The 25,799-nt window shown below is 45.6% G+C and overlaps 1 protein-coding gene and 3 non-coding genes across 4 annotated transcripts; 2 read left to right on the plus strand and 2 right to left on the minus strand.

Moving 5' to 3' along the window:
* Nucleotides 1-261: 261 nt before the first annotated feature.
* Nucleotides 262-903, minus strand: LOC134321820 (serine/threonine-protein kinase pim-1-like). Its single transcript, XM_063003649.1, has 2 exons — nt 875-903; nt 262-734 (listed from the first exon to the last, which is right to left on the minus strand). Exon 2 carries the CDS (start codon nt 654-656, stop codon nt 267-269), a length of 390 nt encoding a protein of 129 aa, XP_062859719.1. The 5' UTR covers nt 657-734; nt 875-903; the 3' UTR covers nt 262-266.
* Nucleotides 904-17,010: 16,107 nt separating this feature from the next.
* On the plus strand, nt 17,011-17,093 carry trnal-cag (transfer RNA leucine (anticodon CAG)). Its single transcript has one exon. It is a non-coding gene; the product is annotated as a tRNA-Leu (tRNA).
* A 2,668-nt stretch (nt 17,094-19,761) lies between these two features.
* Nucleotides 19,762-19,844, plus strand: trnal-cag (transfer RNA leucine (anticodon CAG)). Its single transcript has one exon. It is a non-coding gene; the product is annotated as a tRNA-Leu (tRNA).
* Nucleotides 19,845-25,726: 5,882 nt separating this feature from the next.
* Nucleotides 25,727-25,799, minus strand: trnaa-agc (transfer RNA alanine (anticodon AGC)). The gene has a single exon. It is a non-coding gene; the product is annotated as a tRNA-Ala (tRNA).

The following is a 25,799-nucleotide window of genomic DNA, read 5'->3' on the forward strand; positions in this document are numbered from 1 at the left end:
AAAAAAAACGAAAAGAGACATGCTTCTTATGTTTCTGCATTTTCTTACCCATAGACACACCAGCTTTGAAGATCAGGTGTCCAGCAGCGATCTCCCTCTCATTCCAGAATGGCAGCTCTCCACACACTAGAACAAACAAAAGGACGCCCAGGCTCCACACCGTTGCAGCGCAACCATGATACTTACCTTCCTCGATCCATTCAGGTGGGGCGTATAGTATGGTGCCTGAATAAAAGTGAGAGAAACGGTTCACACACACGGCTTTCCTATGCGATCGCTGTCATCTGTGTTTCATAGCTACTGACCTCCGAGGTACAATTACCTGCAAAACGTCTGTAGGGTGTCGACTTGAGCAAGTCCCCACAGCCAAAGTCTATGAGCTTGACCTCTAACGTGTCGAAACTGACCAGAAGGTTCTGCTCCTTGATATCCCGATGGAGAACGCCACGATCACGGCAATGACGGGCGGCGAGAACCACCTGCCACATGATGACCTGAGCCAGATGTTCGGGAAGTGAGCCGTTCCTGCGGTATTCGAAGAGGTCCATGCAGCAGGCGGGTCGCTCCAGGATCAAGACGTAGCACTCGGGCATGTCGAACCATTCCAGGAGCTCCAGGACACGTTCGCAGCGAGGTGGCTCGGACACCATCAGCATCAACGCCACCTCTACAGGGAGACCGTTCTTCTCACCAGGCTAATATTTGAGCAGACATGGTTAGCATGGGGTTGGAATCTATAGTAAATAGGCAGAGTGGCGGTTACATTCGATGCTATTTTGCATTTTAATGCATCATGTCATTTATAAGATAAGGTTTTTTTTATATGGCTGTTGCATCTTTGCAATATTTCACAAGTGAAACAAATGTTACTTACAATGGTGATGAATCTGTCACAGCCACTCTTCAGCACAATCTTAATAGCAACCTTATAAAACATGCAAAACAAAACGATTCAAATCAGGAACGAATATTACGGGAACGTACTTTTGGCCAACAGTAACCAAAAGGGCCATTCGCTTTTTAACTACAAGTTTGATGACATGCGTAGTCATTGTGGATCTTAAGATCAAAGCAGCTTTGTAATGATCGACAATTCTCGTGTAACTCTGAGCAGAGCCGAGTAAATATCTCACCTGTTTTCCATCGGCCTTACGAAGTCCTGCAAACACAGAACCGCAGCCTCCTTTGCCCAGAAGCTTTCCGACTCCGTACAGGCTATCGAAGCACTCTGTAAAACAGGACGTGTTGTTAATCTGATAGAAACTCCTCAGTAAAAGTAAAAAACTCAATAAAAAAAACTCACGAGCAGCATGATTTAAGCTCTAGAAAATATTTGTTCTATGAAAGGTGTGAGGCTGGACAGACCTTTGGAAGGAGCGCTGCCTCTCTGGACCGAGTGCTTTCCTGTAGTCGTGCTCTTCTCACCAGCTGTTGTTCACACAAATGTAATTTAATCGCTGTCAGTAAATGATCTCTAACACATCAGAAGTACAACAAGTGTACAGAGCTTTACAGAGTCATACGTTACAAATGTTTTATCATTAAATCTTACCAGTTCACAATATCATTGAATGGTTCAGTAAAGCTCTGGCTGACCTGTGTGGATGAAGTTGCTGGAGGAAGTGCTGGTGCTCAGTTCCACCGGGCTCTCTTCGATGTGTGAGGTCCTTCCAACTGTACCGTAAATGCTCTCGACTTAAAAGACGTGTTTTGTGTTAGTATCAGCATTTTACATCAACTGGATTCTTTTCTAAATCACTGCACTCATTCACTCAAAACCTTTCACCTAGTAAATTTAGCTCTGAATAAAAAAATGGTTTTCTAGTCGACTTGCTGTAGTGTGTACTTACCACTGCTCGCTAGAGAAGCATCAGAGAGGGAATCCAACACAGCAGCTGATTCCAGCACAATTTCACCAAGACTCAGCTCAGCTGTACAGAGGCAAGGTCAGAAGTGGATGGTCAAGGGTACGAGGTTTGGAATGGAGCAGTTATCAATCAGAAAGAGTAGGAGAGTGGAAATGGAATGTGTCTGCATCCATTCAAATGTTGATTTTGGCCATTTTAAACTGGTTTGCTTTATACTTGATGGAATCGAGTGTTCTTGTTAGACTGGAGTTTCAAACCCACCTGAGGTTCCAGAAGCGGATCGTGGACGTAGTGAGTCTCTCTCTGTGTGTTGGGATCCTCGTGATTCAGAGGAGCTACTGGATCCTTCCTGTTTTGGGCTCAAATCCACCACCTCATTTGATTGGGAAGTGATGGAGTCGTCTGTTCTGTCACCACCGGTGTTAGCAACCATGTTCTGAATGGTTCTGATCCAAGCCTCTCTATTCTCCTCTGAATCGGCCTGCAATACCCAGATCCTACACACACACACACAAACACACAAACACACACACACACACCCTGAACATGGCACGAATCTATAGCACAACAAAGTGCTTATTCCACTCCGGTTTTCATGTCATTTCTATTATAAAGAGAGTAAAATGTTCCTTTTTATATTCCTCATCTTTCTTTAGCAGATCAGTTGCACAGCCACGCCCTTCAGAGTGTCATAAATAAAGAAATCAAATTAATTTTCATGCCTGATGGTACACTGGACTTACTTTGTAGGTGAAACCACCTGGAAGCAGCAACGGCGTCCAATGCTCTTGTAGTGTTTGGCCGTGCACAGGTGTAAATCAGCTATGACCACCATGATATTCTGCTGGGGGCACAAAAGGTTTCTCAAACATTTCTTTACCTCTAATATTTCAGTTTTAAATCAAAGCACAAGCAAAGCAACTCAAACTTTAGCAAACGAGTCTTTAAAAGTGATTGTTCAGGAACAGTTTCTCCTTTTTATGTTGATTTTGATGTAAGCCACTATTGCTACTGATTTTACTTTAGACAAAGGACACGTGACTAACCCCGGATTTCTTCTTGTACACCGTTGCAGCGCAACCATGATACTTACCTTCCTCGATCCATTCAGGTGGGGCGTATAGTATGGTGCCTGAATAAAAGTGAGAGAAACGGTTCACACACACGGCTTTCCTATGCGATCGCTGTCATCTGTGTTTCATAGCTACTGACCTCCGAGGTACAATTACCTGCAAAACGTCTGTAGGGTGTCGACTTGAGCAAGTCCCCACAGCCAAAGTCTATGAGCTTGACCTCTAACGTGTCGAAACTGACCAGAAGGTTCTGCTCCTTGATATCCCGATGGAGAACGCCACGATCACGGCAATGACGGGCGGCGAGAACCACCTGCCACATGATGACCTGAGCCAGATGTTCGGGAAGTGAGCCGTTCCTGCGGTATTCGAAGAGGTCCATGCAGCAGAGTGTCATAAATAAAGAAATCAAATTAATTTTCATGCCTGATGGTACACTGGACTTACTTTGTAGGTGAAACCACCTGGAAGCAGCAACGGCGTCCAATGCTCTTGTAGTGTTTGGCCGTGCACAGGTGTAAATCAGCTATGACCACCATGATATTCTGCTGGGGGCACAAAAGGTTTCTCAAACATTTCTTTACCTCTAATATTTCAGTTTTAAATCAAAGCACAAGCAAAGCAACTCAAACTTTAGCAAACGAGTCTTTAAAAGTGATTGTTCAGGAACAGTTTCTCCTTTTTATGTTGATTTTGATGTAAGCCACTATTGCTACTGATTTTACTTTAGACAAAGGACACGTGACTAACCCCGGATTTCTTCTTGTACATAAGGTGGTTGTTTTGAATCAGGAACCAGCGCCTGAAGGAAAGAAACAGAAACAAAAGGAATCATAGAAATAAAACAACTGCATAGTACTGAAATTCTGCAGGGTTTCACTTGTAACTAATACAATGACATAAATGAGCTTCATATTAAATCATCGTGTTGAATCGTTGTGTATTCTGATTTGACAATATTTAGGAAACGATTGCTATGATGATTAGAGCTGTTTAATTAGCCATTAATTTCTACCTAAATGATTGCTCATCATGTGTTCTAGCTCTCTACAAACCTGTTCCATGTTTTAAAGACATTACTGGCCCTCTTGAACAAGTATCCCTCCATAACTGTCTGGTTCTCTGCGTCCACACTGCCCTCCGGTTCGGTCTCGCCACCACAGACGTCCTGAAAAGACGTCTGAGAACGAACTCGACCGAACGGCCAGCACAGACATAGACTACGCAAAAAGCGTCGCATTAGAGAAGGACGGTCAGTAGCACGTCTCTCCTGTTCAGCAGCCATCATGAGAAATGATGTACAAACACTGAAGGTTCAACTAAACTGAGCTCTCATAGAACACTCAGTGTCATCACAATGATGTCACAAAGGCAGAAGGTCTCAGTGCTGCAGCGCTGCAGGTGATGGTGTACATTTAAATTTCACCATTTGTTTATTTTTAATTATTTTACTCAAATGAATTTTAACAAACCCATGCTGACCCCTGTCCACCGTAAAAGCGCCAACAATGGGCACGTGAGCATCAGAACTGGACCAAGGAGCAATGGAAGAAGCTGGCCTGGCACCAGGATGCAGGAGGCAAGCCGGCGGAGGCAGTGTGATGTTTTGGGCAATGTTCTGCTGGGAAACTTTGGGTCCTGCCCATGTGGACCCCCCCCCCCCCCACACACACACACACTTAATTTATTAAAAATGTCCCTCTTTGATTTTACAGTGTTTATTATTTCTTTTTTTTGTGCTGTTAGTGATAATTACTGTAACCTTACACAACATGTGTATCAAATACATTTACATGAATCATTTTTAGTAAAAAAATAAATAATGAATGGTTAGAAACAGCTGCTGAAGAAACACTTTTTAACTTTTTTAAATGCCCCAATCAGTGTTATGAAAGCGGTAGAGAGGAGATGGCTCCGTCTGGCCACACTTTAACTCTCTTTGTTTCCACACGTTTGCTGAGTGGCACACACATCTGGAACAATGAAAGGTGATCAGACGGTCTACACCTAATCATCAGATACTCTAGATTGGCAGATCAATGACTTTCAGTTACAGCTGAGTCTTTAAAACTTGATTCATTTACATGAATGCACAGACCTCCTCCTCGATTCCTACCGGAGTTTACTGCCACTCTGTCTGAATCATGATGTTACACTCCGCCATCCACCCACGTGTTATGGTCCACAGTCGCAGCTCATCCATTTTGTTTGCCAGAGGTTGTACTAAAAAGTAATTAGGGGAGACGAGACTAGACACAAGTATTGGTCACTACATGGTACTAAGTAAGTAAGTGGTAGGTGAGGAAGATGACATCTTCTGATATGCAGGTAGCAGCGTAGGGTTTGTTATAGCAGCAGAGCTATAACAGGAGTAAGATGCAAAAATGCACAAACTTGTGCAAATTCATTATTGTGCGAAGATGCAAGTAATACACTCACAGTAGTACAATACAGTAGTTGTATGTAATTAAGTTGTCAGAGTCCAGCGAACAAACTGTGTTGATCGTGTGTGTGTGTGTGTGTGTGGTCGTGTTGTGCATGTGCAAGTGCGTGTGTGAGCAAGTGCCTGTGCATGTGTACAAGTGTGTGTATCCTGTGTGCATGTGGGTGTGAGTGAGTGTATGTGCATGTGAGTGCGTGTGTGTGTGTATATACTGTATATATATATATATATATATATATATATATATATATATACAGGGGTTGGACAAAATAACTGAAACACCTGGTTTTAGACCACAATAATTTATTAGTATGGTGTAGGGCCTCCTTTTGCGGCCAATACAGCGTCAATTCGTCTTGGAAATGACATATACAAGTCCTGCACAGTGGTCAGAGGGATTTTAAGCCATTCTTCTTGCAGGATAGTGGCCAGGTCACTACGTGATGCTGGTGGAGGAAAACGTTTCCTGACTCGCTTCTCCAAAACACCCCAAAGTGGCTCAATAATATTTAGATCTGGTGACTGTGCAGGCCATGGGAGATGTTCAACTTCACTTTCATGTTCATCAAACCAATCTTTCACCAGTCTTGCTGTGTGTATTGGTGCATTGTCATCCTGATACACGGCACCGCCATTGGATGCACATGGTCCTCCAGAATGGTTTGGTAGTCCTTGGCAGTGACGCGCCCATCTAGCACAAGTATTGGGCCAAGGGAATGCCATGATATGGCAGCCCAAACCATCACTGATCCACCCCCATGCTTCACTCTGGGCATGCAACAGTCTGGGTGGTACGCTTCTTTGGGGCTTCTCCACACCGTAACTCTGCCGGATGTGGGGAAAACAGTAAAGGTGGACTCAACAGAGAACAATACATGTTTCACATTGTCCACAGCCCAAGATTTGCGCTCCTTGCACCATTGAAACCGACGTTTGGCATTGGCACGAGTGACCAACTCCACTGCTCACATCCAACTGCTGTCTTTGAAAGATAGGCGCAGGAGTGCTGTCAGCATTGCTGCAGAGATTGAAAAGGTGGGGGGTCAGCCTGTCAGTGCTCAGACCATACGCCGCACACTACATCAAATTGGTCTGCATGGCTGTCACCCCAGAAGGAAGCCTCTTCTGAAGTCTCTACACAAGAAAGCCCGCAAACAGTTTGCTGAAGACATGTCAACAAAGGACATGGATTACTGGAACCATGTCCTATGGTCTGATGAGACCAAGATTAATTTGTTTGGTTCAGATGGTCTCAAGCATGTGTGGCGGCAATCAGGTGAGGAGTACAAAGATAAGTGTGTCATGCCTACAGTCAAGCATGGTGGTGGGAATGCCATGGTCTGGGGCTGCATGAGTGCAGCAGGTGTTGGGGAGTTACATTTCATTGAACGACAAATGAACTCCAATATGTACTGTGAAATACTGAAGCAGAGCATAATCCCCTCCCTCCGGAAACTGGGTCGCAGGGCAGTGTTCCAGCATGATAATGACCCCAAACACACCTCTAAGACGACCACTGCTTTATTGAAGAGGCTGAGGGTAAAGGTGATGGACTGGCCAAGCATGTCTCCAGACCTAAACTGTTATGATTTTCCTACGGGTGGACTCAATCGCGGAGCGTCGGCCCGGGAGAGGCGGAACCGACGCAATCTAAACTCGCCGTGAACCTAAATTAAGTAGAGTGGCTGGAAAAGAGGGCGGGGCCAGCCCAAGCCAACAGAAATAACGAACTGAAGGTTCACGTGTGAAAATAAAACCCCAATAACTAAATAAACAGTTCTGGAGTTTAGTATACGCTTGGTGCGCTAATAAATAATATATTCACGCGCTGCACTTATGCGTGCTGTGCAGCGAGTGAGTTTCGAACCGGGAACCTCGGGCACTATGACACAGTGACTTAAACCGGAGAGCCACAGCGCCACTGGTGTCGACGCCGACGGTTTGGGATATAAAGGGCAAACAAAAGAATCGCCTTCTTGCGAATTCAAACAAAAGATGAGTTCGGAAAATTAGGGAAACTTAGATTATTCTCTTTCAATTAATTAATCATTCTTTTCTGAATTATTAACATTCAAAAAAAAATAAAAGAGCAGGTTCACGCCCGGGAGCTGAGAAGTTAGTGGCGTGCTTTTGAACTTTAATCTCAGTACTCCCGAGAATGGGCGTGACCACCTCAAAAGTTACAGAGCACCGAGCGTGTCCGCTCGTGCCGGAAAAAAAAGGGTAACAACTTCGATCCCCGTAGGGAACGAGTAGAGAGCCAGGAAATGGCGAGAAACTCCCCGCTTCACTTGAAGGACGGGGAGAAGAAAGGTTTTAAGGCTCTACCTCTAGCAACGAGGCGGAGTGACAGAGAAAGAGTACTGCGGATCCTCTGGTCGAGGAGGAGGCGCATTTAAATGGAAAGAAAGGAAAAGCGTTTCTCCTAGTAAAATCAGGAGAACGCAAAGAAGTCACACACTGACTAAATCTTTCCCTATAATGCTTTTATTACCTCGGCCCCTGGGCCTACCGCAAACTCTCTATGAGACCTTGCGTTACCTGTGTCCCTGACAACTAATGTGCAAGAGAGCACGAGAGAGGGTGTGACGAGGAAGCCTGGCTGAGCGCTATCTTAAATACACGCTCAGCCAGGTGTTCCTCGTGAACGCTGATTGCCCGAGGGTGTTTTGGGAGTTGTAGTTCTCCTCCCTCGGGGCATGTTACGGGCTGTATGCCCTCTGGTGGCAACTGACGGAGTTTTGCGAAGTTGGCTCCCTCTGGTGGGCGCAAAGGGAGTCGATCGGCCTCCAGCCGCGCGGGCACCAGAAGCCGCAGGTTGAGCCACGGTCTGGCTCCCTCCAGTGGCCGCGGGGTGTGCAGGCCGACTCCTAACAGTACCCTCCCGTCTTGGAACGGCTCCCGACGTTCCCATGCCAGCTGCCCTGTTTTCTCGGAATTCCCGGATTAGTGCTGGGTCTAAAATGTGGCGCGCCGGGACCCAGGTCCTTTGCTCAGGGCCATAACCCTCCCAGTCGACCAGGTACTGAGTGGAGCCCTGGACCCGTCGTGAGTCAAGTAGACGACGGACAGTGTAGGCCGGCGCTCCATCTATGACTCTGGGAGGCGGTGGAGGTTGCTGCTGTGGGAGAGTCCGGCATAAGTAGGGCTTTAATCGTGATACGTGGAACGTAGGGTGAATCTTCATCGCTGGGGGTAGTTCCAAGCGATATGTGACAGGATTCACCCTTCTGATGACTTTAAAGGGTCCCACGTATCGAGGCGCTAATTTACCTGACTCGCCTCTGAGTGGTAGGTCACGGGTGGACAACAACACGCGTTGTCCTGGCCGAAAACAGGGGGCTGCTTGACGTCTCCTGTTCGCTGTGCGCTGCATGGTTGCGGAACTGGCCTCCAGTGCGGCTTTAGCCTTACGCCATGCCTGTCTGCACTGGAGAACAAAGTGCTGAGCCGCTGGGGACCCTACCTCTCTTTCCTGGGTTGGGAAGAGTGGGGGGGGGGGAACCAAACTGGCACTCGAAGGGTGACATGCCAATAGCCGAGTGCCTGAGGGTATTGTGAGCATATTCGGCCCAGGGGAGTTTGTCGGGCCATGAGCTCGGGCAGCCGGAGGTCAGGCATCTAAGGGAGCGTGTAAGATCCTGAATGACTCTCTCAGACTGTCCATTCGACTCTGGGTGGTACCCAGACGACAGGCTAACCGAGGTCCCCATGAGGCTGCAGAAGGCCCGCCAGAACCTGCTCACGAATTGGGGTCCACGATCAGACACAATATCGGTGGGTATGCCATGGGGTCTAATGACGTGCTGAAGGAGGATCTGGGCTGTTCGCTTAGCAGAGGGGAGCCCAGAAAGGGGTATGAATTTACACGCTTTAGAAAATCGATCCACCACCACCAGTATTGCTTTCAGACCCTTAGCGGAGGGCAGACCCGTGACGAAGTCCATCGCAATATGGGACCAGGGTCTAGAGGGGACCGGTAGGGGCAAGAGAAGCCCCTGGGGTCGAGCCCTAGGTCCCTTGTTTTTGGCGCAGACATCACAGGCTGCTATAAAGGAACGAACCTCCTCTTGTATGGCCGGCCACCAGAAACGGCGTCTCAAAAAATCTAGGGTGCGTGAGACTCCTGGATGGCCGGTGAGGTTGGAGGCGTGTCCCCAGAGAAGAACCTGGCGGCGCATGCTGGACGGGACAAATAGCTTGCCCTCGGGACCCCCACCCGGATCTGGTTCCCTGCGCTGGGCAGCAATGACCTTTCTCTCAATGTCCCAGGTGAGAGGAGCTACAATCTGGGCGGCCGGAAGGATGGGCTTGGCCTCTGAGTTAGGTTCAGGGGAATCCCACTGGCGGGAGAGGGCGTCCGGTTTGGCGTTTTTTGAACCTGGGCGATAGGAGAGGGTAAACTGAAACCTCCCAAAAAACAGGGACCAGCGAGCCTGCCTTGAGTTTAGCCTTTTGGCTTGCTGAATATACGCCAGGTTTTTATGATCCGTCCAGACCAGAAACGGATGAGGGGCGCCCTCAAGCCAGTGGCGCCACTCTTCTAATGCCAATTTTACTGCAAGGAGTTCCCTGTCTCCAATAGGGTAATTGCGTTCGGCTGGGGTAAGCCGATGGGAATAGTAGGCGCAGGGATGTAATTTCTGATCCTCCCCCGAGCGTTCAGAGAGGATCGCGCCTACCCCCACATCTGATGCATCCACCTCCACTATGAATGGGAGCTCCGGGTCAGGGAGCCTGAGCACAGGAGGAGAGATCAAGAGCTCCTTGAGGGTGTCAAATGCCTTCTGGGCCGAATGGGACCACTGGAAAGAGCCTTTTGACCGTTTGGTGAGCTCAATGAGAGGAGCTGCAACTGAGCTAAAATTCCGAACAAAACGACGGAAAAAATTAGCGAAACCCAGAAAACGCTGAACTGAGCGCAATGAAGTGGGAACTGGCCAATCTTTAACCGCTTGGTTTTTGGCTGGGTCCATCCTAAGCTCACCATGCGAAACTATAAAGCCCAAGAAGGAGACTGAGGAAGCGTGAAACGTTGATTTCTCCAACTTCACAAACAAATGGTTTTGGAGGAGAAGTTGGAGGATCCTTCTTACGTGGACAATGTGGTCTTTGAGCGAGGAGCTATAAATGAGGATGTCGTCCAGATAAACAAATGCATAGCGGTCCAACGCCTCCCGAAGTACCTCGTTTATGAACCGTTGGAAGACCGCCGGAGCATTGGTTAAGCCAAAGGGCATGACCCTGTACTCGTAATGCCCAGTGGGGGTAATAAAGGCGGTCTTCCACTCATCCCCCTGTCGTATGCGTATAAGATTATAGGCACTGCGAAGGTCCAGTTTCGTGAAAATCTGAGCCTTCTGCAGTGCCTCGAACGCGGTATGCATAAGGGGGAGAGGATAACGGTCCTTAACCGTGATTACATTGAGACCTCTATAATCTATGCAGGGACGCAGGGTTCCATCTTTTTTGCCCACAAAGAAGAACCCCGCGCCCGCTGGTGAGTTAGAATGCCGGATGAAGCCCAGTGCCAGAGCTTCTTTGATATACTCTTCCATGGCCTTCCTTTCCGGGGCAGCGAGAGCAAATAGGTGACCTCTGGGAGGTGACGTACCTGGAAGCAAGTCAATAGCGCAATCAAAGGTCCGGTGAGGCGGCAATTGTTGGGCTTTGGCTTTACTGAACACCTCTGCTAGGTCGTGATAAACAGAGGGGACAGTAGTGAGGTCCGGAGAAGGGGCCAACAGCTTACCCGGCAGATCACCAGGCGGCACTGACCGTATTAGGCATGACTCCTGACATCTGGGGCTCCATGAGTAGACCGTGCCCAACTTCCAGTCAATGACTGGGTTATGGAGTCTGAGCCATGGGTAACCCAAAATAACCTGCATTTTGGGAGAGCGAGTAATAAAAAAGGACAATGTTTCCGAGTGGTTTCCTAACCGCATGGTGATGGGAGGGGTCTTAAATCGAACGGAGCCCCCCCCAAGGGGATGACCGTCAATCGCTACTATGGGAAGAGGGGCGGCCAATGGTTGTGGAGTAAGCCCAAGGTGGCTAACAAGTTGAAGATCCATGAAGTTATTGGCGGCTCCAGAATCTATCCAAACTGCCATATTATTAGACGTCCCCTTATTCCAAACGAAAGTAGCCGTTAATGCAAGACCTAAGTCGGGGGCAGTGAGCCGGCCTCGACCCGAGCCCCCACTTAGGGGCGGGCCGGCGCGTTTCCCGACCTTGACCGTCCGCGTTGGCGCTCCGAAACTTCGGGGCGTGCGCGAGAGGTGCCTATTTGCATGGGTTCCTCCCCGACTGGGGATGGAACCAAGGAGGTGGGAAGTTGGGACCATGATCCCCGTGTGGTGGTGTGCCGAGCCGTTCACGGGCTCGTTGTTTTAGACGGAGGTCGAGACGACTGACCACCTCGTATAATTGCCCTAAAGAGGAAGGAAGGTCTCGGGTGGCCAACTCATCTTTGAGCTTTTCGCTGAGACCTTTAAGAAAGATGGCTCTAAGGGCAGCCTGGTCCCAACCACACTCGGCGGCTAGGGTCTTGAACTCAATTATATAATCGATGGCTGGGCGCGACCCCTGGCTCAACTCCAACAGCCGGGGTCCTGCCTCCTTGCCTCCCCGTGGGGCATAAAAGGTGTCCATGAGTGCTTTCGAAAACTCCTCAGCTGAGCTACACTCTGGTGCTTTCTGTTCCCATAGGGCCGTGGCCCAGAGCAAGGCACGGTCCGACAAGAGTGAAATCATATATGCCACTTTTGACCGTTCAGTAGGAAAACGGGAAGCCTGTAGCTCAAAAACTAAGGAGCACTGTAGGATGAAACCCCTGCATCGTTGAACCTCCCCTGAATAACGTTCTGGAGGGGCTATCGGGGGCTCGGTGGTATGGGTATGAGGCGAAGGACTGGCCGGAGGTTGAGACACCGTAAGCGAGCTAAAGCGTTCGGCCAGTTCGTTAAGCATACTTTCGTGTCTATGAATGACTGACTCCTGCAGCTTGACGGCCTGCTGCAGGGTTGTGTGACCCGCTGAGTCCATTGTTGGTCACACCCTTCTGTTATGATTTTCCTACGGGTGGACTCAATCGCGGAGCGTCGGCCCGGGAGAGGCGGAACCGACACAATCTAAACTCGCCGTGAACCTAAATTAAGTAGAGTGGCTGGAAAAGAGGGCGGGGCCAGCCCAAGCCAACAGAAATAACGAACTGAAGGTTCACGTGTGAAAATAAAACCCCAATAACTAAATAAACAGTTCTGGAGTTTAGTATACGCTTGGTGCGGTAATAAATAATATATTCACACGCTGCACTTATGCGTGCTGTGCAGCGAGTGAGTTTCGAACCGGGAACCTCGGGCACTATGACACAGTGCCTTAAACCGGAGAGCCACAGCGCCACTGGTGTCGATGCCGACGGTTTGGGATATAAAGGGCAAACAAAAGAATCGCCTTCTTGCGAATTCAAACAAAAGATGAGTTCGGAAAATTAGGGTAACTTAGATTATTCTCTTTCAATTAATTAATCATTCTTTTCTGAATTATTAACATTCAAAAAAAAATAAAAGAGCAGGTTCACGCCCGGGAGCTGAGAAGTTAGTGGCGTGCTTTTGAACTTTAATCTCAGTACTCCCGAGAATGGGCGTGACCACCTCAAAAGTTACAGAGCACCGAGCGTGTCCGCTCGTGCCGGAAAAGAAAGGGTAACATTTTCGATCCCCGTAGGGAACGAGTAGAGAGCCAGGAAATGGCGAGAAACTCCCCGCTTCACTTGAAGGACGGGGAGAAGAAAGGTTTCAAGGCTCTACCTCTAGCAACGAGGCGGAGTGACAGAGAAAGAGTACTGCGGATCCTCTGGTCGAGGAGGAGGCGCATTTAAATGGAAAGAAAGGAAAAGCGTTTCTCCTAGTAAAATCAGGAGAACGCAAAGAAGTCACACACTGACTAAATCTTTCCCTATAATGCTTTTATTACCTCGGCCCCTGGGCCTACCGCAAACTCTCTATGAGACCTTGCGTTACCTGTGTCCCTGACAACTAATGTGCAAGAGAGCACGAGAGAGGGTGTGACGAGGAAGCCTGGCTGAGCGCTATCTTAAATACACGCTCAGCCAGGTGTTCCTCGTGAACGCTGATTGCCCGAGGGTGTTTTGGGAGTTGTAGTTCTCCTCCCTCGGGGCATGTTACGGGCTGTATGCCCTCTGGTGGCAACTGACGGAGTTTTGCGAAGTTGGCTCCCTCTGGTGGGCGCAAAGGGAGTCGATCGGCCTCCAGCCGCGCGGGCACCAGAAGCCGCAGGTTGAGCCACGGTCTGGCTCCCTCCAGTGGCCGCGGGGTGTGCAGGCCGACTCCTAACATAAACCCAATAGAACATCTTTGGGGCATCCTCAAGCGGAAGGTGGAGGAGCGCAAAGTCTCGAATATCCGCCAGCTCCGTGATGTCGTCATGGAGGAGTGGAAAAGCATTCCAGTGGCAACCTGTGAAGCTCTGGTAAACTCCATGCCCAGGAGAGTTAAGGCAGTTCTGGGAAATAATGGTGGCCACACAAAATATTGACACTTCAGGAACTTTCACTAAGGGGTGTACTTACTTTTGTTGCCGGTGGTTTAGACATTAATGGCTGTATATTGAGTTATTTTGAGGAAAGAATAAATTTACACTGTTATATAAGCTGCACACAGACTACTTTTCATTGTGTCAAAGTGTCATTTTGTCAGTGTTGTCCCATGAAAAGATATACTTAAATATCTGCAGAAATGTGAGGGGTGTACTCACTTTTGTGATACACTGTATATAAAATGTGAGTAATTTTGTGCCAGTGTAAGTATGTGTGCAGTTAAGTGTGTGAGTGTGTATGTATGTGTGTGTGAGCATGCGCCTGTGTGTGTGAGAAGCGTGATTGTGTGTCAGAATCTAAGTGTGTTGGTGTATGTATGTCCATGTGCAAGTGTTTGTGGATTTATGTGTGTGTGTGTGTGTGTGTGTGTTTGTGAGTGTGCGTATGTTAGTGTATGTGCATGTAAGTTAGTGTATAAGTGTGTGTGTGTGTATGCAAGTAGTTACGTGTCACAGTCTAAGTGTGTGTGTATGTATGCATGCATGTTAGAGTTGAGTATTAGTTTGTGTACATGTGTGACCATGCATGCAAAGGAGTTTGTGAGTGTGCGTGAATGAGTGTGCATGCGTGCGAGTGTGTGTTTATGTGTGTGGTTCTGTTGTGTGTGTGTGTAGTGTGCGTGTGATTGTGTTGGTGCGTGTGTGTATTTGTTTGTGGTGTGCATATAATTTAGTGTTAGTGTATGTGTGTGTGCATGTGTGTGTGTTTGCATGAGTGTAACTGTGTTGGTGTGTGTATGTATGTGTGTGTGTCAAAGTCAATCCTGTGTGTGTGTGTGCCAGAGTCCATCATGTGTGTGTGTGTAACACACACAGACACAATAAAGACTCAGGAACATGAGAAATCTGCAAACCCAATTAGAATAAACCAAATTGCACAAAGACTCAGAACTAAATAGCTGAATGATTGGGAAACTGAAACTAATGTCCAGAGTAAAATGCAGTGTTATTTGGCCCTTAGCAGACACTACAGTACAGCACATTATCTGAGCACAGTATCCGACCCTAAATTAAGAAACACCCTGACGAGGTACAGACTGAGTGCACACGACCTGGCCGTGGAGACGGGGCGACACACCCGGTCCTGGCTGCCCCGGGAGGAGAGGCTGTGCCAGCACTGCACTCTCAGTACAGTAGAGATGGAGCTGCACTTCCTCACCCAATGCACCAAATACCACCACATCCGGTCCCAATTCTTCCCCAAATTTAACACCGTCATCCCCTACTTCAACTCCCTCCCAGACCCCGACAAACTGCCCCACCTTCTGGGGGAGCACAGAGAGAGCTGCACTCTTTTATCCTGGATTAGGCCATCTACCAGTAAAGCAAATGAGGGAGATGTATCAGTATCAGTTGTTTGGTTATTAAAAAGCGTGCACAATATGGCCTTGTTTTTGCCTGTTTTTCATTTATTTATGCAATTTGATAATTTGAGTTATTTGATTAGATGTGTATTGATTGTGTTAACAAAAAATATATAAGTTAAATATCCTACTGTGTTTTTTTTTTTTTTTTTTTTTATAATTTTGGTAATGGGTGCCCTTTTTTTTGCTTGAGCACCTGCCCCCAAAAATGTCTGTGCACGTGCCTGCTAATCAGCCATAACATTAAAACCACCTCCTTGTTTCTACACTCACTGTCCATTTTATCAGCTCCATTTACCATATAGAAGCACTTTATAGTTCTACAATTACTGACTGTAGACTGCTCACTCTGTTTTTCAATGGTCAGGACCCCCACAGGACCACCACAGAGCAGGTATTATTTAGATAGTGGATGATTCTCAGAACTGAGAATCAGGGCAGTGGTTCATTATTCCTGGTTCAGTCGATTAAGACTCCCATGAAGTCATCCAAATATCAAAGCATCCCCACACAATCACACTTCCACCACCTGGTGGTATGATGGATGTTCTTATTGTTTCTTATTATGGAATACATTCATTCATTCACTGCCTGATTTATCCTGGTAATGATCACTGTGAGTCTTTTTTGTTATCAAAAAAACTTCAAAAAGTAAATAAAAAAGATAACAATAATATCATTTCAGTTATATCAATAGCAGCGATCAAAATAAGAAATAAAACTCTGATGCATTTTAATACTGTAGCATTATAAGTTCATGCGTTTCTGTCAAAACAAAACAAAAAAGGTATGTAAATAAAACTGTTTAAGAGTAAATAGGGCGTTAATGACATGGTAACATTGACAGACTGGCCTAAAGATTGATGCTGCAACGAATTTCGCCTTAATTTTATCTTTTCAGATTCTGAGTTGCTCCCAAATGATCATAATGTTTCTGCACTGGAGAATGCGGGCATCGATCACACTACCTCTCGCATGCTAAGCGAGCGCACTACCATTTGAGCTAATTCCCCTTACGAAGACCCCACCTTTACTAATGTACTAACAGAGCGTTGATGCTGCATTATAAAGTCAGGGTGCAAGTGTTTAAGCTCAGACTCAGCTTTATAATCATTCTATTATATAATATTACAGTTTTTCTCAATTGCTTTGGTGCATTTCTCTGATCAGAATTAAAATTCTCATAACTGTTAGTTCAGCCTCCACAAGATTTAGTCATTTGTGCACATCATAGTAGCAGTTTCTCATTCCTTCCAACAAATTGCAAATGCTTTTGGACATGCATCAATTGCTTCCATACAATTCTCTGCTGTTTTATAACATTATCATTTGCTATGTCATGTCAGTCAAAATGAACTATACTTATGAATGCTGAATAGTAATTCCTTATGAAACTAATACACTCATACCAGAGAAAACACTCTCTAACACGCTAGTGACGTTACAGTGCTAAGAACGGTCCACCCAAAAAACATTATTTGGTCAGTTGGAGATCTCATATGGGGCTCCCTTTCTATTGATATATGGTTTACAGCCTAGTGACAAAGTGTACAGTGCAACAAATGGGTTACAGATTAAGGAGGTCGTACAAATCTTAGTACGTGGTGTGGGTGAGGATGGTATTATTCCTACCGTGGCAAGTCAGGATGGCCGAGCGGTCTAAGGCGCTGCGTTCAGGTCGCAGTCTCCCCTGGAGGCGTGGGTTCGAATCCCACTTCTGACAGCACATACTTCATACAAATTTATGTCATTAACCCTCTACCATACATAATAATGTGAAAAGATATAACAGTTCGTACAAATCTTAGTCCTAGTTTGTCTTAGTTTTCTATTACAAAAACATCCTTTACCCTTTGTAAATTTTAATGGATTAACAGAGCATTGATGCTGCATTAAGTAAGAGTGCAACGTGTTTAATCTCACGTACTCTTTTCTATATTATGTGGTGCTTTTATACCATCACAAACTCAGTTTATTTAAAACGTTCATCCCAGCTTTTAGGACAAACTGAAAAAAGATCAGCAGTTCACCAGATGAAAAACCAACAAAACGTCACGTACCGCTACTTAAAAAAAAAAAAAGTCGTTTCAGATAAAACTCCGAGACATAAATTACAAGTTATTGCGTGTTTGTCAATTTCAAAATCAAAAATGATTTTTAAAAAATAGAAAAAAAAATTTAAAAATGATTTGAGTGAAAATTGAGCGTAAATGTCGTTGTAACATTGTAAATTTTGATGCTGTGTTTCAGTGAGCAATGACGCAACAAGTTTCATATTACGTGATGCCTTAAATGATCATAATGTTTCTGCATTGGAGAATGCGGGAATCGATCCCTCTACTTCTTGCATGCTAAGCGAGCGCTCTACCATTTGAGCTAATTCCCTCTACTATGAACCCACTTTACCCTTTGCAAATTGTAATGTACTGACAGAGCAGAGAGTTAATGCTGCATAACTGTCTGTACCACTGACAGACGGACTTAAGGGTTGATGCTGCTTTATATAAGGGCCAAAATAGTGCAGGATATACCAAATGTAAAGTGCAGTTCAAAAAGTCACAGTCAGCCGACAGTGATCATGACTGTAGGAGATTCTTCTGTTCTTGTTGCAGTGCTGCTGAAGGGTTTTCTTTTTGATGGTTGGGGGGGGGGGTGTTTGTGATTATATGTAACTGTAATAGCTTACGTGCCTTTGCATCTTTGATCCCATTTTGAAGGTATAAAGCATGAGCTGTCAGAATGGGAATTCAAACCCACGGCTCCAGGGGAGACTGCGAGCTGAACGCAGCGCCTTAGACTGCTTGGCCATCCTGACTTGCTTGCAAGTTACCAATGCCAATTTTCCTCAACACCCCCACATGGCCTAAGATTTGAACTGCAAGCTGCTTGAGCCACAGCAACAAGGCGCCGAGGAACTAATAGGCAAAGTTTTGCTCGAGTCCAATCATAAAGACCAATTCCCATTCCGGGAGTCAAACCCAGGCCACCTGGGTGAAAACCAGGAATCCTGAACGCTAGACCATATGGGAAACTGCAAGGCTCAGCACCGGCTGACGCCAGCATCAGCCACTTCATTCCGCTCTGCCAAGTCTTTGTCACCTTGACAAGACCTGCATTGTTGGATCTGGGGTACAGAGAGCCATACACAAGGAGTTAGAGAGAAAAAAATTGAAAGAGAATAGAAACCTTCGAAGCACGGCATACAAAAAGACAGTGCCGTGATCCAGATTCGAACCGGGGTTGCTGCGGCCACGGCTTCCCAGTGGTCTGCCACTGGTGGCTCACGTCAACTGCTTCCTGACAGACTGCAGTCATAGTTCCAACAGAACAAGCTGCTTGAGCTACAGCAACAAGGCGCCGAGAAACTAACAGGCAAAGTTTTGCTCGAGTCGGGAGAAAACCAGGAATCCTGACCGCTAGACCATATGGGAACTTCTGGCACCTGTGAGTCTGCGGTCGTGACTTTCCTGAAACTCCGGCCTCATTTCTGTCTCTTGACTGAAGAGAGAATAAAAACCTTCGAAGCACGGCATACAAAAAGACAGTGCCGTGACCCGGATTCGAAACGGGGTTGGTGCGGCCACAACGCAGAGTACTAACCACTATACGATCACGGCTTCCCTGCAGTCTGCCAGCGGTGCCTCACGACTGCTGCCCCCTGATAGACTGCAGTCATAGTTCCAACAGAACAATGTGCTTGAGCTACAGCAACAAGGCGCCGAGGAACTAACACGCAGAGTTTTGCTCAAGTCCAATTCCCATAGCAGGAGTCGAATCAGGGCCGCCTGGGTAAAAACCAGGAATCCTGACCATATAGGAAACTACAAGGCTCAGTATCGGCTGGTGCCAGCATCAGACACTTCCTGCTCCCTGGTAGACCGCAGTCATAGTTCCAACAGAACAAGCTGCTTGAGCTACAGCAACAAGGCACCAAGGAACTATTAGGCAAAGTTTTGCTCGAGTCCAATCATAAAGACCAATTCCCACACCAGGAGGTGAACCCGGGCCGCCTGGGTGAAAACCAGGAATCCTGACTAGACCATATGGGAAACCGCAAGGCTCTACACCGGTTGACGCCAGCATCAGCCACTTCTTTCCACTCTGACAAGCCTTTGTCACCTTGACAAGACCTGCATTATTGGATCTGGGGTACAGAGAACCACACACAAGGAGTTAGAGAGACAAAACAAAAAACATTTTGTTTTTTGGTCCACCCAAAAAACATTATTTGGTCAGTTGGAGATCTCATATGGGGCTCTCTTTCTATTGCTATATGGTTTACAGCCTAGTGACAAAGTGTACAGTGCAGCAAATGGGTTACAGATTAAGGAGGTCGTACAAATCTTAGTACGTGGTGTGGGGTGAGGATGGTTTTATTCCTACCGTGGCAAGTCAGGATGGCCGAGCGGTCTAAGGCGCTGCGTTCAGGTCGCAGTCTCCCCTGGAGGCGTGGGTTCGAATCCCACTTCTGACAGCACATACTTTATACAAATTTATGTCATTAACCCTCTACCATACATAATAATGTGAAAAGATATAACAGTTCGTACAAATCTTAGTCCTAGTTTGTCTTAGTTTTCTATTACAAAAACATCCTTTACCCTTTGTAAATTTTAATGGATTAACAGAGCGTTGATGCTGCATTAAGTAAGAGTGCAACGTGTTTAATCTCACGTACTCTTTTCTATATTATGTGGTGCTTTTATACCATCACAAACTCAGTTTATTTAAAACGTTCATCCCAGCTTTTAGGACAAACTGAAAAAAGATCAGCAGTTCACCAGATGAAAAACCAACAAAACGTCACGTACTTAAAAAAAAAAAAAGTCGTTTCAGATAAAACTCCGAGACATAAATTACAAGTTATTGCGTGTTTGTCAATTTCAAAATCAAAAATGATTTTTTAAAAATCTAAAAAAAAAATTAAAAAATGATTTGAGTGAAAATTGAGCGTAAATGTCGTTGTAACATTGTAAATTTTGATGCTGTGTTTCAGTGAGCAATGACGCAACAAGTTTCATATTACGTGATGCCTTAAATGATCATAATGTTTCTGCATTGGAGAATGCGGGAATCGATCCCACTACTTCTTGCATGCTAAGCGAGCGCTCTACCATTTGAGCTAATTCCCTCTACTATGAACTCACTTTACCCTTTGCAAATTGTAATGTACTGACAGAGCAGAGCGTTAATGCTGCATAACTGTCTGTACCACTGACAGATGGACTTAAGGGTTGATGCTGCTTTATATAAGGGCCAAAATAGTGCAGGATATACCAAATGTTTAGTGCAGTTCAAAAAGTCTCAGTCAGCCGACAGTGCCAACATGCAGCCATATTTGAGGATGAGGTCTTTTATGAAGTGCATTCTCTTTGATTTTGTTGGACTTGTAGGAGATTCTTCTGTTCTTGTTGCAGTGCTGCTGAAGGGTTTTCTTTTTGATGGTTGGGGGGGGGGGGTGTTTGTGATTATATGTAACTGTAATAGCTTACGTGCCTTTGCATCTTTGATCCCATTTTGAAGGTATAAAGCATGAGCTGTCAGAATGGGAATTCGAACCCACGGCTCCAGGGGAGACTGCGAGCTGAACCATCCTGACTTGCTTGCACGTTACCAATGCCAATTTTCCTCAACACCCCCACATGGCCTAAGATTTGAACTGCAAGCTGCTTGAGCCACAGCAACAAGGCGCCGAGGAACTAATAGGCAAAGTTTTGCTCGAGTCCAATCATAAAGACCAATTCCCATTCCGGGAGTCAAACCCAGGCCACCTGGGTGAAAACCAGGAATCCTGACCGTTAGACCATATGGGAAACTGCAAGGCTCAGCACCGGCTGACGCCAGCATCAGCCACTTCATTCCGCTCTGCCAAGTCTTTGTCACCTTGACAAGACCTGCATTGTTGGATCTGGGATACAGAGAGCCATACACAAGGAGTTAGAGAGAAAAAAATTGAAAGAGAATAGAAACCTTCGAAGCACGGCATACAAAAAGACAGTGCCGTGATCCGGATTCGAACCGGGGTTGCTGCGGCCACGGCTTCCCAGCGGTCTGCCACTGGTGGCTCACGTCAACTGCTTCCTGATAGACTGCAGTCATAGTTCCAACAGAACAAGCTGCTTGAGCTACAGCAACAAGGCGACGAGAAACGAACAGGCAAAGTTTTGCTCGAGTCGGGAGAAAACCAGGAATTCTGACCGCTAGACCATATGGGAACTTCTGGCACCTGTGAGTCTGCGGTGGTGACTTTCCTGAAACTCCGGCCTCATTTCTGTCTCTTGACTGAAGAGAGAATAAAAACCTTCGAAGCACGGCATACAAAAAGACAGTGCCGTGACCCGGATTTGCTGCGGCCACAACGCAGAGTACTAACCACTATACGATCACGGCTTCCCTGCAGTCTGCCAGCGGTGCCTCACGTCTGCTGCCCCCTGATAGACTGCAGTCATAGTTCCAACAGAACAATGTGCTTGAGCTACAGCAACAAGGCGCCGAGGAACTAACACGCAGAGTTTTGCTCAAGTCCAATTCCCATAGCAGGAGTCGAATCAGGGCCGCCTGGGTAAAAACCAGGAATCCTGACCATATAGGAAACTACAAGGCTCAGTATCGGCTGGTGCCAGCATCAGACACTTCCTGCTCCCTGGTAGACCGCAGTCATAGTTCCAACAGAACAAGCTGCTTGAGCTACAGCAACAAGGCACCAAGGAACTATTAGGCAAAGTTTTGCTCGAGTCCAATCATAAAGACCAATTCCCACACCAGGAGGTGAACCCGGGCCGCCTGGGTGAAAACCAGGAATCCTGACTAGACCATATGGGAAACCGCAAGGCTCTACACCGGTTGACGCCAGCATCAGCCACTTCTTTCCACTCTGACAAGCCTTTGTCACCTTGACAAGACCTGCATTATTGGATCTGGGGTACAGAGAACCACACACAAGGAGTTAGAGAGACAAAAAAAAGCCATAAGGTAACCGAGCCAGCCAGGAGTGGAACCTATAATCTTCTGATCCATAGTCAGACACGTTATCCATTGCACCACTGCTTAGACCAATTCCCATACCGGGAGTCGAACATGGGCCGTCTAGGTAAAAACCAGGAATCCTGACCGCTGGACCGTATGGGAAACTGCAAGGCACAGCACTGGCAAAGACAAAGAAAGGGAAGCGCTTCAGTACGATTTAAACACTTTTGAACCAACGGTCGCTGTGTCGCGGCGCCTGGGATTAGTTCTGCTGGCAGACAAAGCTATTTCTCCATAAATCAGGGCCTGAACAGAGAAACCGACCGACGTTGAGGTGATTCGGCTCTGGACACTCCCCTGCAGTTTTCCTTCAGCGGACAGGTACACGTTTTTCAGGTGCTCACGGTGAATTGTTGGCTTCGCTACCCTGTTTAATTCGTTTCTACTAATAATTGATAGTGTAGCACCTAAGCTTGCTAATAACAGTAACAAAAAGGCACTAACATTTAACTAGGTTCGATTAGCAGTATACCTTGAAATCATGAGAGATGTTAAGGTGAAGTTAAACAGCTAACACATTTATTGCCATACAAGCAATGAAATATCACATATAGCGCTGCAAAAAAACCTTAGAAATAAAGAAATAAATAAGCTCTTACAAATAGGAATTATGTTAAGAGATCTTCAATTCAATACCACTCCTTATATTTAAAGAGGTATAGATTCAAAAATTAAGTTCTAGTCCTTGAATGTGTGTATTAAAGGTATTTTCCTATGGCTGTTTTACCCAGGTAGAGTAAATAGTGTGAGTAGGTTCTTATCTGGTCCTGGGCAAAAACTCTGATATATCCGGAGTCTTCTGTAAACAGTCTTAACGGTAGGCCACACCGCTTCTACGACCATCAACAGTTTCACAGGGCTGGGCTCGCCATCACAATTCTCCAAGTTTTTCTGTGCGTCTAAGAAAAACCAATCTACACAGATAGTGCAGAACAATGAATGCTCCTATTCTTTTATGTTCCCTAAAATGAGATCTCTAAGTTATTTTCTTCATTTCAGAACATCTTATGACATGTACAAAAACTAAGGATGCACCTTGACTACAAATGATTAATTAACATTCATACATCACAGCAACATTGACATTTAACATGTAAGGAATTACTATACATCACTTCAGTATTGGTATTTTAGCACTGACTAATGAATTACTACTCTTTTCCAACTTTTTAGCTGTAACATGTGCAATTATCCCTTTAACATGAATTTGAATTGAACCATCACTAAACTCCATTAATATGTACATTATGATAACCAAAATATGTTCAATCATAGCACAGTTGTGCTGTAAATAATTAAGATGTATCAATCTAACCAAACTGAATGACTTAACAGAATATGTGCACTGTGCCTTTGCGGCTCCACCACGCTATTAGTAATTCTAGCTAGCGATTAGCATAGCTATACTTTTAAATCATTTCCACAAGCATTAAAGAACATTCTCATAACTCCAATTGGTTTTTTATTCCTTCCATTTCTAATGAAAAGCGTATGAACTCAAAAGAAAGGTGGACTCTCCCTTTACAGAAGCTAGCTAGGCTATCAGAACAAACTCACGGAAGTTTCAAACACTTATTACTTGACAGAAAACCGCCTCCCTCACGTTCATAGCTGGAATTCTGGTAAAAAAAAAAAATCCAGTCCATTAGCTCTAATATATGCTAAAAGTCAATATTTGAAACCATTATGTAGTATTTTGTACCGATTATTGCTCAGCTGGTCTGCAGCAACCTCTCAAGATCTCTCAAGCCAAAAAGGGAAAAACTAATGAAGGTAAAGTCTTTTTCTACCACTGCGCCCTCTTTTGGGGACGACAAGTAACTACACCTCTTAAAGGACTTTTGAGGTTTTAGTAGCTCCATATTTCATATGGGTTACAATAGCATACGCTTCAATCAGGCTCTAAATCTCTGGTTTCCACCTACCATTCAATCATATGCTAATTTTATGTTATAGTTCGCCTACAGATTTATACTTCTATCATTACCACTTAGTTATGCCATTTACTTTTTAACTGTCATTGTATCAGTGGCGATTTCTCTAAGACTAAAATGTCAAAAATTAAATAGTCAAATATGTACAGTTGTGTTAACATTTCATTGACTACAAATGCGTTAGAACACGTTCATCTCGAAGACGAGTTCGTTCAGAATCAGCTACTTATCACAAATCGACTGACTTGATTTTGTTAACTCCCGTAGCGTGAATGCATTTGCCCGTAGAAGCTGAGCGTCTCTTCACTTCAATGGGGCTGCATGGAACGTTTTTTTTTCATTGCTTCGAAACTCGCCGGTCATTGGATAAATGCCACGATTTTGTCCCGCTCCCGGACGCTGAGCGTCTCTGGGGGTGAATGGAGCTGTGGGCAGGTCTGGACGCTGAGCTTCTGCAAGATGATTGGAGGATCAGTCGAATGGCTGAATCCCGTTTTGATTGACAGCTATTTTGAGATCGACACGTCACTTAATCACTGGGAGCTTCAGTCCCATCACGGATTTTGCGAGTGAAGTCGAAAGATAAACCATTTCTTTCTTGACCATTTCCGTTGTTCACTGTGTAAATAATACACACTCATAGTATTTGTTTCAGGACACTGGTCAAGTCCCTGGAAAAGACGCCTACTTGGTACGATAGGATCACAGGCCATTTTCTTGAAAAGGAACGGAGGGCAGAATTTAAGTATAAATAAATTGACAAATTTTATGATGTAAGCCGACAACGAGCTTCCCCTCTTTGAAAGACCAGCAGCCGCCACTGCATTGTATGTGTTATGTTTTGTTAGTTTAAGAAACATTACAACGATTCAAAACTTAGCGCTGTGGTTTTAATTACCTCGGTGAGAAAAATAATCGGCTTTATGTACTTACCCCAACAGAAAGGGACTGATATGTTATGAATTAGGTTTTTTGAAACAATTTAGCCTAACCAAACAAGTAAATGTTGGTTGTGCCTCGTGAAGTTATTAATTATAAAAAAAAATAATTACATGCAAATCTCTCTTTTACGCTACAATAAAGACCACTTCCCATACCCATAGAGAGACCAAAAAGCCATAAGGTAACCAAGTCAGCCAGTAGTCGAACCTAGACTGACCTGATTTTTGATGCTGCGTTTCAGTGAGCAATGACGCAACGAGTTCATATTTCGTTTTGCCTTCAAGTGTTTCAGCTCATGTACTCTTTTCTATATTATGTGTTGCTTTTAAACCATCACAGACTCACTTCATTTAAAACATTCATCTCAGCCTTTAGGATGCTGTGTTTCAGTAAGCAATGACGCAACGAGTTTCATATTATGTGATGCCCTTAAATAATCATAATGTTTCTGTACTGGAGAATGCGGGCATCGATCCCGCTACCTCTCGCATGCTAAGCGAGCGCTCTACCATTTGAGCTAATTCCCC

The sequence above is a fragment of the Trichomycterus rosablanca genome, chromosome 10 (assembly GCF_030014385.1).
Source record: "Trichomycterus rosablanca isolate fTriRos1 chromosome 10, fTriRos1.hap1, whole genome shotgun sequence".
Lineage (NCBI taxonomy): Eukaryota > Metazoa > Chordata > Actinopteri > Siluriformes > Trichomycteridae > Trichomycterus > Trichomycterus rosablanca.

Bases quoted from the DNA above. Each gene is read 5' to 3' on its own strand.
- LOC134321820 (XM_063003649.1), bottom strand. From the start codon at position 656: ATGCTGATGGTGTCCGAGCCACCTCGCTGCGAACGTGTCCTGGAGCTC.